Source organism: Parasteatoda tepidariorum, chromosome 1 (genome assembly GCF_982258835.1).
Source record: "Parasteatoda tepidariorum strain Cologne lab strain chromosome 1, Ptep-v5.0, whole genome shotgun sequence".
NCBI classification, from domain to species: Eukaryota; Metazoa; Arthropoda; class Arachnida; order Araneae; family Theridiidae; genus Parasteatoda; species Parasteatoda tepidariorum.
This window is the reverse complement of record NC_141755.1, coordinates 71,624,231-71,637,305: the sequence shown is the minus strand read 5'-3', so window position 1 is coordinate 71,637,305 and position 13,075 is coordinate 71,624,231. Positions and strand designations below refer to the sequence as shown.

At 28.7% G+C, this 13,075-nt stretch overlaps 1 protein-coding gene across 2 annotated transcripts in view; it reads left to right on the top strand.

The window, feature by feature from the left end:
* Positions 1-13,075, top strand: part of LOC107445377 (uncharacterized) — a 177,142-nt gene that overhangs the window by 117,126 nt on the left and 46,941 nt on the right. For both annotated transcript variants that reach the window (XM_043039898.3, XM_043039897.3), the window contains exons 20-26: positions 788-841; positions 5,464-5,517; positions 6,428-6,481; positions 6,562-6,615; positions 6,725-6,778; positions 8,127-8,180; positions 10,015-10,068. In XM_043039898.3, coding sequence (XP_042895832.1) covers positions 788-841; positions 5,464-5,517; positions 6,428-6,481; positions 6,562-6,615; positions 6,725-6,778; positions 8,127-8,180; positions 10,015-10,068 — 378 coding nt within the window. The remainder of the gene's footprint in view (positions 1-787; positions 842-5,463; positions 5,518-6,427; positions 6,482-6,561; positions 6,616-6,724; positions 6,779-8,126; positions 8,181-10,014; positions 10,069-13,075) is intronic.

Below are 13,075 nucleotides of genomic sequence, written 5' to 3'. Positions count from 1 at the left end.
AATACATTTGTACAAAACTTTTCAGCTAGATTACAGATTAACACTTCGAGTAGCTTTTTTATTTGATTACCTCTTTTATTAATACCTTTCATATTTCAAAACTATCATTGATAAAGTTAGTAAAAAATTAATATGAAGGTAATAATTTTGAAGCTTTGCCGATCGAACAAACCACGCTTGACCATATACCATTTTTAACGGCCATTTTTGACCATATAACTATTGCCATACGAGATCTCCAAAATCAATCGTGTACCGAATGTTTACAAAGCAAAATGTTCGATCGATTGATCAGCAAGGGCTTAGTGTATAAGTATTTTTAAAATTAATTTCATAGCATTTTAAATAAATTTATAGCTAAGTTTCCCTACTTATGTAGTAAAAGTAAAATTTTTCTAAAAGCAAATAGGGGGACCGAAAACATATTGCGGCAATGTATTAAAATGAAAATGGTTTAATGTGTCCTTCACTTTTATACCACAAGCTAAATTGAACTTGCATAGCACTTGCCAAATTGAACTTGCAATATTTTAAAACAATTAGAACTTCGAAAATTATACATGCATGAATAAGATACTGTTCGAAAAATGTTTTAGAAATTTAAATTACATTTCCTTATAAATAAAATGAAATACATTATGAAATAAACAAATAAATTTGGATATATTTAAATACCTTAAATATAAAATTTATTTAAGTGAGAGTAGTAACTACTGCTATGTTTTTAATTATGTTATACTGTGTTGTCAGTAATTCCATATTTTATAAAAATATATTCTATTTCTAGGGAGAAAAAGGCTCTAGGGGTGACATTGGAGTACCAGGACCAATTGGATTTAAGGTTATTTTCTTTAAAATTTTCATTTAGAACTCAAGAACACGAATCAGAAAAGTTAGACACTAAATTTAACTCAAATTATTAAAAAAGTTGAGTTAGTCTCACTTTTAGATCGATATAAATAATTTTGTAATTTATTTTATAATTTTTGCACCTCTAATTTATTTCTGCTACCAGACAGAGAACACAACTCAGATTGAAGATAGGGTATACTTTGTACTATGTATAAATAAAGCTGAACAACCTGAGTAAAACACAAACAATTGCAGAAAAATAGACATACTACTCGTATAGTTTTGGTTCTTTAGACAAAAGCCTTCTACATTGTCGGAATACTGAATGATTCGTGTTTCGACACTGAGAAATACGTTCTTGTTTATGGAACCGAAACTATAGTATGTCCATTTTATGTAATTTTTGTAGCTTTTTTTACGTCGTTTAGCTATATACACCAGGAAGTTAATTAGAGAAATCAAGATTTTCACGAACCTCAAATCTTCGTAACTGGAAATGAACAAAACTGGAACTTTAGAAATAAGGCTTTCATATAGTATGATGGGCTTCTGAATTTAATTGATATCAAAAAATTAATTAAAACAACAGAAATTTCGATGAAAATAATGCGATGATTTTCTTTAGATGCAGTTTTCTTGAAAAACCTCTTCAGGCTATGGAGCCGGGATGAGAGGTCACGGAAGGTCATTAGGAATTCCCAAAAGATTTTCACTATTCGGCCATTCTGGCCATTCGGCATACTTAAAAACTTTTATATTCTTACTTTAATTTATTTATTCTTTTAACGAAAGGCAAATGAAAGTATTACACATTTGTTTGACTTTTTTAAATAGCTATGAAAAATTTATGCTTAGGTACAGTTTAAGGTAGCCATTTAACAATTTTCTCTTAAAGAAATCTAATCTCCTCCAAGCCATTGTCAATCACTCGTCTTGGTGTTCTTATTTCCGATTACATTCAAGCCAGTTTCACCATCAGAGATAGAGATAAACAAGTTAGCTAATTTTTTAATTAATTTTTAAAAAAGTTAATTTTAGAATTGAATCACTGCTATAAACAAAAGTTATCTACTTAATAAATCCATTAAGAACAGGCGATTGAATTTTGAAATAATTTTGCCGGATTTTGACAGCATGTAAAATCACCAAGTCAAAACCTGGCATATTTTAATTAATAATCAGTTGTGTCAATCTGACAAAGAAGTGATAACATGTTTAATAATTTTCAAAAAATATGCTTCGATTTAGGAAAGCTACAACAAATAAATTGCTTTAAAAATTAAATTCAATAAATTTGGACAACTCTGAAAAATTTTGCTCTTATTTTGCTTTGCAAGTTTATCTTCAGATGAGTCACTGTCATAATCAAAAAAAAAAATTCTACTCATGTGTGTCGTATAAAGTAAATATTGCAAATGATTATTGTTTTTCTAATTTTTTCCCCTTTTATTGACAAAATGTTTTTGTTTACAAAAAATTATGAAACTACATTAGGAAATTTTGGTGAGTTTTTTCAGTTAAAATAGAGTATTTTGTATTTTTACCGTCTTAATGTTGCTGATGACTGAATTTCTGCAAAAAAGTTTGAGTTATATATCATTCGTAGAGGTAGAATATATATAATAGTATTGAATCAATGAGTTCGGAAATAGGTCATCTCCTGTCCATTTCCTGTAGAAATGAGCCATTTCCCGATTTATCGATTCAATTGCGAGTATGGTAACAAAAGATATGTCAGTAAGGATAAAATAAATAAATATTTAAGCATTTGGCTGATTTTCAAGTGAATAAAACATTTACTCAGTAAAGTTATACGATCCCTTGCGTTATCGTTTAAATCTACACAAAATGATACCGAAGCATTTTTAACTTCTCAGAAACATAATTTATAAATGGTGATTTTGTAGTTATGCGTAGCTTTGAGAAATGTACATTTTAGTGATCGCAAACTTTACTAAAACATGTCTTTTTTGCATAAAAATGTATAGTTAAAAATCGCGCCTTAAGGCGTTATCACATGGTAAAATAGCTTAAGTCACGTTGCTTCTAGGCCCTTTGAGATGGATTGGTAATATTTAAAATATATGTTTAAGAATGTGACAGGTAGCATTACTGTACACTGTTTAGAATTTTCATTCTAAAATCACTGTGCAATTAACGACAGCAATCTGTCCATCCGATTAATCGTTAAGTTTACGGTAAAGAACATTTTTTACCTTTAGAAGACTTGAAACCGTTTAGAACTAGTATGGTTATGAAACCATTAATACCGAACTATAGGGTTTTTAACCATTTACAACTAGCATGGTTTCGAATCCATAAAGAAAAGAAATTTAACTGAACATAGGAGCTTGACGCTTCGTAAATTAATGGCTATAGGAGAGTGTAGGACACAAATTGGGGAGTGAAGTACGCTGAAAACTTTTCGTGTGTCAAAGGGCTTTTAGGAAATATTGCGGTGTCAACTCTGGGATTCGAACTCCATTTCTGTCTGTCTTGAGACTGTCAGATTAGCCATTATGGCTACAATTTGTAAGCAGTTGCAAGAAACTAAGTGACTTAATTAAGTTGGTCTTTTAGTGCTATAAAATTCTGATTGTTTAACTGTGTTAGGTGAAAGTAGTCATTAAGCTGCTTCTCTCACTGTTAACAGTTCAAGTACAATCTTTATGGTAATTTGATATGCTTTACCTTTATGGTAACTGTTTTGTTTGAATATGGTTAAATAGCAATTAAATAAATTGTTAGTTAACCGTTTTTTCCGAGAAATTTCTAACAGTGTAAGTGTGGAAGTGTAAAAATAATGATTGACGAACACTTGGAGCCATAATGGGCAGTCTATGAAGTGATCAATTGAGTCAAATTGAGTTCAATTATTTATGCTTTTTAGATGCTTCCTCTGGAAGTGACTCTCAGTGAACCTAAATCATCAACACGAAAAACCTGGTAATTGCGGATAACCACTTTAAAGTGTGTTGGTTCAATTAAAAAAAAAGAAAAAAAACATATCTGATTGTTAATAAAGCTTGATTACTACTTATAGGCGTCATACTCTGAAAAGTTTGAAAATCGAGTCATATTTGTAGTATTGTGCCAAGAACACTATGTTTGTGCCAGAATTAGTTTAGTTTTACAAAATTAATATTGATTTTTCTTATAAATCCCATCCCCATCATCCATTCTATAATGTCTATGAGAACTTTCAGAAACGCGTATAAAAAGTTTTTATTGTTTTTTCAATATATCAGCTAACCCTTCGCTGTTCCAAAGAATAAATTAAAGTTCTTTCATACGTATTTTAAATAGACATAATTACTGCGTTTCTCAGGCAGTATGTAGTGTTTAAAAAAATGTATTTTTATAGAACGTTTTCACAAGGTCAGGGTGTATTTAAAAATAAACTTTATTTTTGTTAAAGCATTACAAAAACCCAATCTTTTTAATCTTCATTTCACAGAATTATTTTTCTTTTCCCTCTCAACAGTTTGCCTTTTAAATTTTAGTTTAAAAAAATTTTACTGGTTAAACTAATTATAATTTAATTCATAAAAGTAAAATTAAGATATATATCATCAAAAGATCGTCAATTTAGTACGTAACATAAAATCTCGGTAAAGTATTCAAAAAGAAGAAAATGAAAACAAACCGAATAAATTACGAATTCATATTTCAAAAGTTAACTTATTTCGGTATCGCAGTAATAGTTAACAACATTTTAAATATTGAGAATTTTCATTAACTATAAATACATTAGTGAAATATAGTTAACTCTAAATTTATTCAGTTTTAGTGCATAACTATTAAAAAATTCTGGTCAAAGTTAACTATGCTGTATGGTAAAGACATTTTTAATAAAAAGCATTAATTCTGATTAATAAAACTGAAATATGCCATTTCAGTTCATAATTACTCCATTCATATGGTAACAGATTACCGAAAATTCTGGTTTTCAAAATTATAGTTCTTATTACTGCACATTTAATAAAATAATACATAATTGAAAGGTAAATATAACCAAATAAAAGGTTTGTATGCTTTGCTGAAAAGCATCATGATGAGATTTACAAATTTTTAACACATATTATAAAACCATATTTTATTGTTCAATTTAAAAAAATCATCATTTAGGTAAAAATCACTGAGTGTTTCGGTTTTCCTATAAAACCAGAAAAGCGATAAATATTACTGTATTCTGGTAGTTTTGACCATGATTTCTACACAGAGCTGTATTTTAGTTTAATATAGTAAAGATGTTTTTTTTTCAATGTCCACCTGGATAATGACCTAGGTCATATAGGCACCTGAAGGGCAGATTTGTTGGCCACTCTTTCAGAGACACCATATTAGGTGGGCCAACATAGCTCCCACAGTAAGGACAGATAGTACAGAGAAGGAAAGAACATCCATGTCTTGCCCGGGATTCGAACTCAGAACCTTTCTGATTCAAGGGCAGTTCCCTACCCCCTACACAGACCAGTCGGCATATAGCAAAGATGTAATCAGATAAAAATGATGCAAGATATGTTATATATGAAATAATTCGCAACCAAATTTTCAGATGATTGATATTTTGTTTAAAATTTCGTCAAAAATGAAATTTGATTTTTACAGGGTGACAAAGGAGAAAGGGGTGAATCAGGAATTCCAGGAGTGGATGGACATAAGGTAAGATTTTTTTTTATTCAGTGGCCGATTAATAACAAACTATGACTCATGAAACTATGCTTTTTTCAGCAATGAATATTTACATTAAAGAATCAAGATTGATAAATTTTTCAAAATACTTTAATTCTATTTTTACTATTTATGAAGTTTTTGGATAAAAAAAAATTAAATCAGTATTTTAAAATAAAGTAAATGTTTCTTGCATTGCAGTAAGAACATGGAATTTAAAAGTAGACAAATTTCCTAATAATTATTTTGAAAAAACTTATATACGGTAAGCGATAAAGGCAAAATAAAAAATTTATAAATGAATGCTAGCAAAATTAATTGAGTTTATGTTGATTGAAGTAAAAAAAAATAATTATAGTATTATAATTATTTTTTGAAAGCTCATAAGGTGAGAGATAATTGCAAAATAAAAAAATAATGAATCATTTTTTGCATAATTATCAAAAAAATAGTTTTTCTATGCAATAATTTTAATCCTGATGATATGCATTAAATCACTTGGAAGTGTGTAGTATTATTTATTTGACCCCCTCCTATATATAACGTTTGAAAAGAAAGATATAAATGTCCAAAATAAAGCTCTAAACGTTCAAAAGAAAGCTTTAAATGCCATTTAAGAAAATTTCGCTTTAAGAAGCAAAACTAATTTTATATTTGAAATCTCTCACCTGAATTATACAAGAATAACTTTTTGACTAATTTCAACAAGAAATATGTTGCCCAGTGTTATTATTAAACAGCAATTAGGTTTTCACAAAAGGTTAAAGGTTAGAATAGTCAGTATAAAGTATTTAAGACTCACTTTCTAACATCAGACACAACTTTTTATCATTTAATATAATTATTTTTGCATAAGGCGTATTTATAAGAAAGATTTTTTAAAATAAAATGCTATCTCTAGGGTGATAGAGGAGAACTAGGACGCATTGGAGATACTGGAGCAAAAGGAGAAAGGGTAAATAAAACTCTTACATAAATTAAATTATTCAAATTTTTTATTGAGGGAATTATAGTTAAAAATGTTTTATGATTTAGGGATTTCCTGGCGTGCCAGGTCTTAGAGGTGAACCTGGATTGATTGGAATGCCTGTGAGTACATCTATTTACATCTAAATTTTAAGGAATAAATTTAATTTTAATAAATAATTAGAAATTTTGTGCAATTAGTAACGGTAAACATTCTTTTATTCCATCTAAGGGACCATCTGGAATGCCTGGAAATAATGGTGCTCCTGGAGCAAGAGGAAGTAAAGTAAGGAAATGTTATTCAAAACTAAACTATTTAACTTTTTTTCAAAAATTTTATTGTGATAATTGAAGATTGTTAAGCTAGTTTTTTTAGTGTTTTAAGTTATATAATTTTAGCGTCGTTTTTCTTTCTTTGGTAAGTCCGGCATGCAAGGTTATTTTAATATATCTTTGTCCACATATGACTCCCTAACACTCTTTCCTGGTGAGTGCACTGTTAGTGAATAAATTTGTTTACAACGGTTTAATAATCTTTTTTGTTTAAGAAGAAAATTAAAAATATTATTCAGTTCTTCCGCTTAAGTTTAGAGTAACAAAATTTAAAGATTTTCAAACAGAAGTAAATCGAGATAATATATCTCGAGATAAAGTGATTACTTAAAGAAAATGAAGATGGAACAATCTTTTCAGTCTGACGTGTAGATAGAGAGAAATATGTACACTGCTCAAAAAAATTAGGGGAGCCATGCGCTCCCCTAATTTTTTTGAGCAGTGTAGATATGAATTATTGTATTTCTTTCTTCCTTCTCGTTGTCAACAGAGCACGATTAGTAGATCTAATTAGAACTGGATAAAATACACTTCTCTTCATCTCCTCTTAGGACTGCCATTTTTCATACTAAAAATGGCTTTCAGTTTTTTTTTTCAGTGAGTACTCTGATTTATTTTTAAAAAATAATTCTTAGAAAAAATTTAACGATGGGAAAAAAGGGGGTCAAATTTGAAATCAGGAATTCATTTTCCTTAATCAACAAGCATAAAGTTAAAGCTTGATTTCTTTGCGCTAAGCAGTGCTATTATATATAGTATCTTTTAACACAGTAACTATGATTGAATGAAGATTCATTAATCAATATCAACTGCATTGTTATTTCATAACCCATCAAACGAACTAATGAAAGTATGTTACTGATATTATATAATGCAGATGCATCAAATCACATCGATACATACAGTAAAAATTTTGTTTTATATAATCAAAAATCTTTTGATCCCGATTTTATGAGTTTATTTATCTTAAATTGACTTAACGTTTACAATTGCTATAGTATTCTATTTAGAAACTACTTAGCATTAATTATGTATCTTTCAACATAAGTTATGTAATTGTGCATAAAATTAATCCTTGAATTTATAAAACAAAACTTAACAATTGCATGTAATATTAATAATGCCATTATTTTAAATAATATGCTTATATTAAGATATTTTATAAACTAGTCATTTTTGCGTTGCACAATTGTAACGAATTAGTGTGTTTACGGTACTATTAATTGAAATAAAATATTTACATTATGCTATATTTTTACTACTCATTTAAATTCTGTTTACCTAATTCTATTCTGAAATAGGGAGAACCAGGAGAGCCTGGATTACCAGGAGAAGTAGCTAAAGCTGGAGATCCTGTAAGTAAAAAAACATCACTATTTGACGATCTTTAATATTTGTTATACTTTCTTTCTTTCTATTCCTTATCTGATTGAAAATGCGTTCTTAGAGAAATTGTTTTTGACTCTAAATTAAATTTAAAAAAGATGACACCCATGCTTCAGCAAATGTAAAAAGATTAATTTTAAACCTTCATAATAGTTATTACCCCTTATTTAAATTCTATTTTATTACTTCTGTGTATATTTAAGGTTTTTTTCTTAGCCACTTCATTACCTCGGTCCACATCTGCATATATAATTGAAGAGTTTAGTAAATGAAGGATACAAGGGACATTTTCGTAAATTTGTGAAAATTAGCAATATGTATTGGCAATGAGAAATAAGGCTTATGCTTTACCTTTATTTCTTAACCAAATGCTTACAATTGGGGAATATATAAATTCCTAGAACTTACTTAAGCTGTTCGTGACAAATCGTTCGCAACCTTCGTATTTAAGTTTGTTGCCAAAACATAGGTTTGCTGCCAAAACATAGGTTTGCTGCCAAAACAGAGAGTAATTTACTTGCGCGTCATTTTCAATTCACTTTTGTCCAACTGATTATTTTATTTTAAATATCAATGAATTCAATTTTAAATTAAAGTTGTAGTTTTAAAATTACTATTTTTCAACCAACTTATATGATATATTGCTTCACTTTTTTATGTTTCGTTGTTGTTTCTAATCCCCAAGAGGTCCATCCCAATTAGACCAATTCCATAAGTCCAAAAATGTCCAGGAAGTCTAAAAACAGATGAGGTTTTGAAAAAACCTCGTCGATCTTAAAATCGATACAGTTTAGAATATGCTCGGGCGAAGCCTGAGCAGTCCTACATTTAGTGCAAAGTCCAAAAGTCTTTTGCCCCTGAACATACGAGAGACACCTCAAGTGACCACTTGCAAAGCGAGATAAACAAGTCTGCTGGTTTCTAGTTCCCTCAAAAAGCAAGGCACTTCCAGGTCGTTTTCTGAAATACCAACTATGCGGAGGAGGAACCCTCCAGAGGTCCATAAACATTTTTTTGCACTCTGAAAAGACCTCGTTGAAAGTGGAAGGTAGATCTGGCTGTAGAGGTTCCAAAGAAGCATCTTTAGCCAGTGAGTCCGCCATCTCGTTACCTTTGATTCCAACGTGTGATGGAATCCATAACTTTTTTATAATACATGCTTCGATTTCAATTTTATAGTGCATTCATATTATTTTACAATTTTATAGTACATTCATACTATTGCCTCAAACTCTCCCGAATTATTTTGTGAGATTTTTTTTTTGTATTTAAAGTAATAGTAAAGTATTTGTAGACTTTTATTTATTATTCTTAGTAAAATAAATATTATTAATATGCAATAATTTATATGGTAATTTATATAATATCATTTATACTTAACAAATTGCAGAGTTAATTTATTAAAATCTTTTTATATTCGATAAATTTGTGGGCAAGGTCTTATGTGGTGTAGAAATTAGGCGTAATAACGTCTGTTTAAAATTGTCAAGGAAATGCTAAGTTCACTATCATACAAGAATTTTCAGTCAGAAAATATATAAGTTGGCAACTACAATATACTTATTAAATAAATAATTGTAAGAAACTGAGGAGGTATTCATATTTGTTTTGTGTTTTTTCTAAAGCTAATGAAGCTTTCAATCAGGTAATATAATTTACTTAATAATTTAAACGAGCAATTTTTGTTTTTGATATCACTATTTGTGATTTAGAATTTTGCTTGAAGTGCGTATTTTGTAATAATTATTTTAATAAAAATGAAAAATCTGTATCGTAATAATTTATAAGCGAATATTTTTGAAGGGACCACCAGGAAATCCAGGACCACCCGGAGAACCAGGAATTGACGGATCAGGGGTGAGTAGCATAAAATGCTTGTGTGTTAAACTTATAGTGTTTGAGAATATTGTTTTTTTTTCAATTTCTGCTCCTACAAACTTATAACTATAAGGTAAAAGTTTATTAACTAAATGAACAAATGTAGAGCATGTATTAATGGAACATGGTCTGAATGATCATTTTTTAAAAGAAAATTGACTTAGGAACTCGTCAATCAGCTTTAAATTCTATTGATCTTAAAACTGGGAGGCAAGATTAAGGATAATGGCTTAACGGCTAGAGGCAAAAAAATACTGGAATTATCAAGTTTTATATTAACATTTTCACTTCTTTTCAAAATATTATATCATGTAAATAAACAGATTTTGAGACTAAATTGCACTGTTTGAAATAGAATTTTCGTGAGTAAACTGAATACTTTTAGTTGAAATGTTTTTGACAGTTTGAAAGCTTACATTTTAAATTCTTAACCATGTTTCTGACATAAAATTTTAATGGTCATTAAGTCCCTACGGCCATCATAATTAAAAGATTATTCCATTGTTTTTTATATTGTCGTTGAGAGGGTGTTTATTAAATAATGAAAAAGTGCAAAGATATTTCAGAAATGTACACCATTATAACATAATATTAGTGTTTGATATAATAATTGTAATTTAAATATTTTTCCTTTATTTGCAAAATATTCTTCACAAAATTTACATTTTACATAAAATATATCTCTGAAAGTTATATGAAATCTAACAAACCATAAGAAAAAAATTTTGTTCTCTGCTTTTTCAACTGAGTCATTTTTTATTGAAAAACAATACTAGAATTTGACAATAACAAAAATTACTTTTAACTATCTCACACAATTTGACTATATGACGCGAAATTTAAAGAGAACACCAGATAGGCAATATAATTTTTCCTCAATTCATTCCAATTTTTTGGTATCTATGTATGATCTGAAAATCCCCTTCCCCAAAGTAATCATCATTAGTTATATTCTGATTACTCTAATCTTAAAAAATGTAAGTATCATGCTTTAACTTCTTTTGGAAGTTTTTATTGCCCTCAAAATAACTTCAGTTAAAGTTTTTTTCCCCTCAAAGCTCAGTGAGTTAATAAGGAGTCTGATTTTTCGTGACTTGGAAATAATGAAGCATTAATAATGGGCCTTTTGGCAGCTTTTCAAAAAGGTAATACGGAGAAACACGGAAAGGTATTTGGTTATAAAAACCACCTCACAATTCATTACTCTTTTGGTTTTTCTTTTTTTTTTTACAAAAAGCATTTTGATGTTGTTTTTTTTTCCTTTAAAGAAATGATCAAAAAAGCTTTCAAAAAGTAAGTTTCAGGAAATAGTATTTTTTTGTGGGGTGATTTGTGTAGTTGAAAGGATTTTTCAAAGAATTATTCCAACTGCTTAAAAGAAATTCTCCAACTATATATTGTAACTGTATACGAAATTCGGATAAAATTACCATACTGTTTTACCGTCATGTGATAATGGTTTACCAAAAGTTCAGGTTTTCATAACCATTCAGAGAATCATTCCGAGTAAAATAAGTTGTATTTTTTAGATACTTTGTATGCAGTTAGAAATTATGAAAATACTCCATATAAAGTTAGTATTATTTTGTTTCGCATCACTAATAGCAAACTTTGATTGCTGTATTTATCTTTATACGGTTGCCAAGTAACTAAACTTGAGAAAAGTACGTAATAATGTTTTAGTTCCTCTACCGTGATTTTTCAAACATCGAAAACTTCTATACGGTGAAAAAAATTCTGGTAAAATTACCGCACTGAATAGTAATGACATTTCTGGTAAGAGAAAAAAACATAATTCTGGCAATAAAATCAAACATTTAAACAATCCATTTGGTTATTTTTCCATTCATATGATTGAAGTTTGCCGGAAATTCTGGTTTTCAAAATTATAGTTCGTATCATCATACCTTTAGTATAATTTACAAAACTGGAAAGTAAATTTAACCGAACAAATGTCTTTTACGCCGGGCTCTAAGGTATCATGTTAAAATTACAACATTTTACCCCGTTTAGCTGATTTTATCACATATTTTAAAACCATATTTTATTGTTAATTTTTTTAAATTCCTTATCAAAGCTTTTCGGCAAACATTTCCGCTATTTTAGGACCTCCCATTGAGCCTGAAACAATTTACATTTTACCATATTCTAGTAGTTTTGCGCATACGTTTGATCTCAGTGTAGAAATACTTTTTTGTACACTTTCATAAGATTTAAAATTTCAATGCATTGTTATTTTTTAACAATTTATAGTCTAAGTGAACTAAAGTGAAATCTAAAAATAAATTGCGAACCACACTTTATTTGTTGGATTAAACCGAAAGGCCATAAATTGAAAGCTGCCGATCAAGTTCTTCTAACAAATAAAATATTTTTTGATGTTTTTAACACTACTTGCTCTAATTAAATGCTGAGCTTCCTATCATAATCTCATGGAGATTGTTTACAGTGTCTTAACTTTAAATAAATGGGCAAATGAAGCATGTAGAAATGCAAACGAACATGAATGAAGTTTAATTCATGATTTCTGTACTTAAATAAACTTACTAAACTAATTTAATTTAGTGAAGATATCTCGTCTTTGTTTCTAGATTTTTAGATGCTTATATGTTTAAAAGTGGAGCAACATTGCAACTGAAATTAATCCATACTAATAACTATTTCAGTTGGAAAAGGTTTCATACTGAAATACGTTTATTCATTATTCATATGTTTTTTTTAATTATTTCAATGCATAAGCACTGGTTTTTTTTATGAATATTTTGTTCAACATTTCAAGTAAATCAAACACAGAAGCGTCGATCACATTATCCCCTGTAGGGACAATTTTGTAATTTATAAATAAATGCAACTATTATTAATATATATTTCAATGTATATCTGACAAAGAGACCTTGATAAAATTAGCCGTAAAATAATTAATATATCTCCAAAAATATAGTTTTTTCAATTAAATATTTCTAACTTTGAAAACTGAACTTAAATA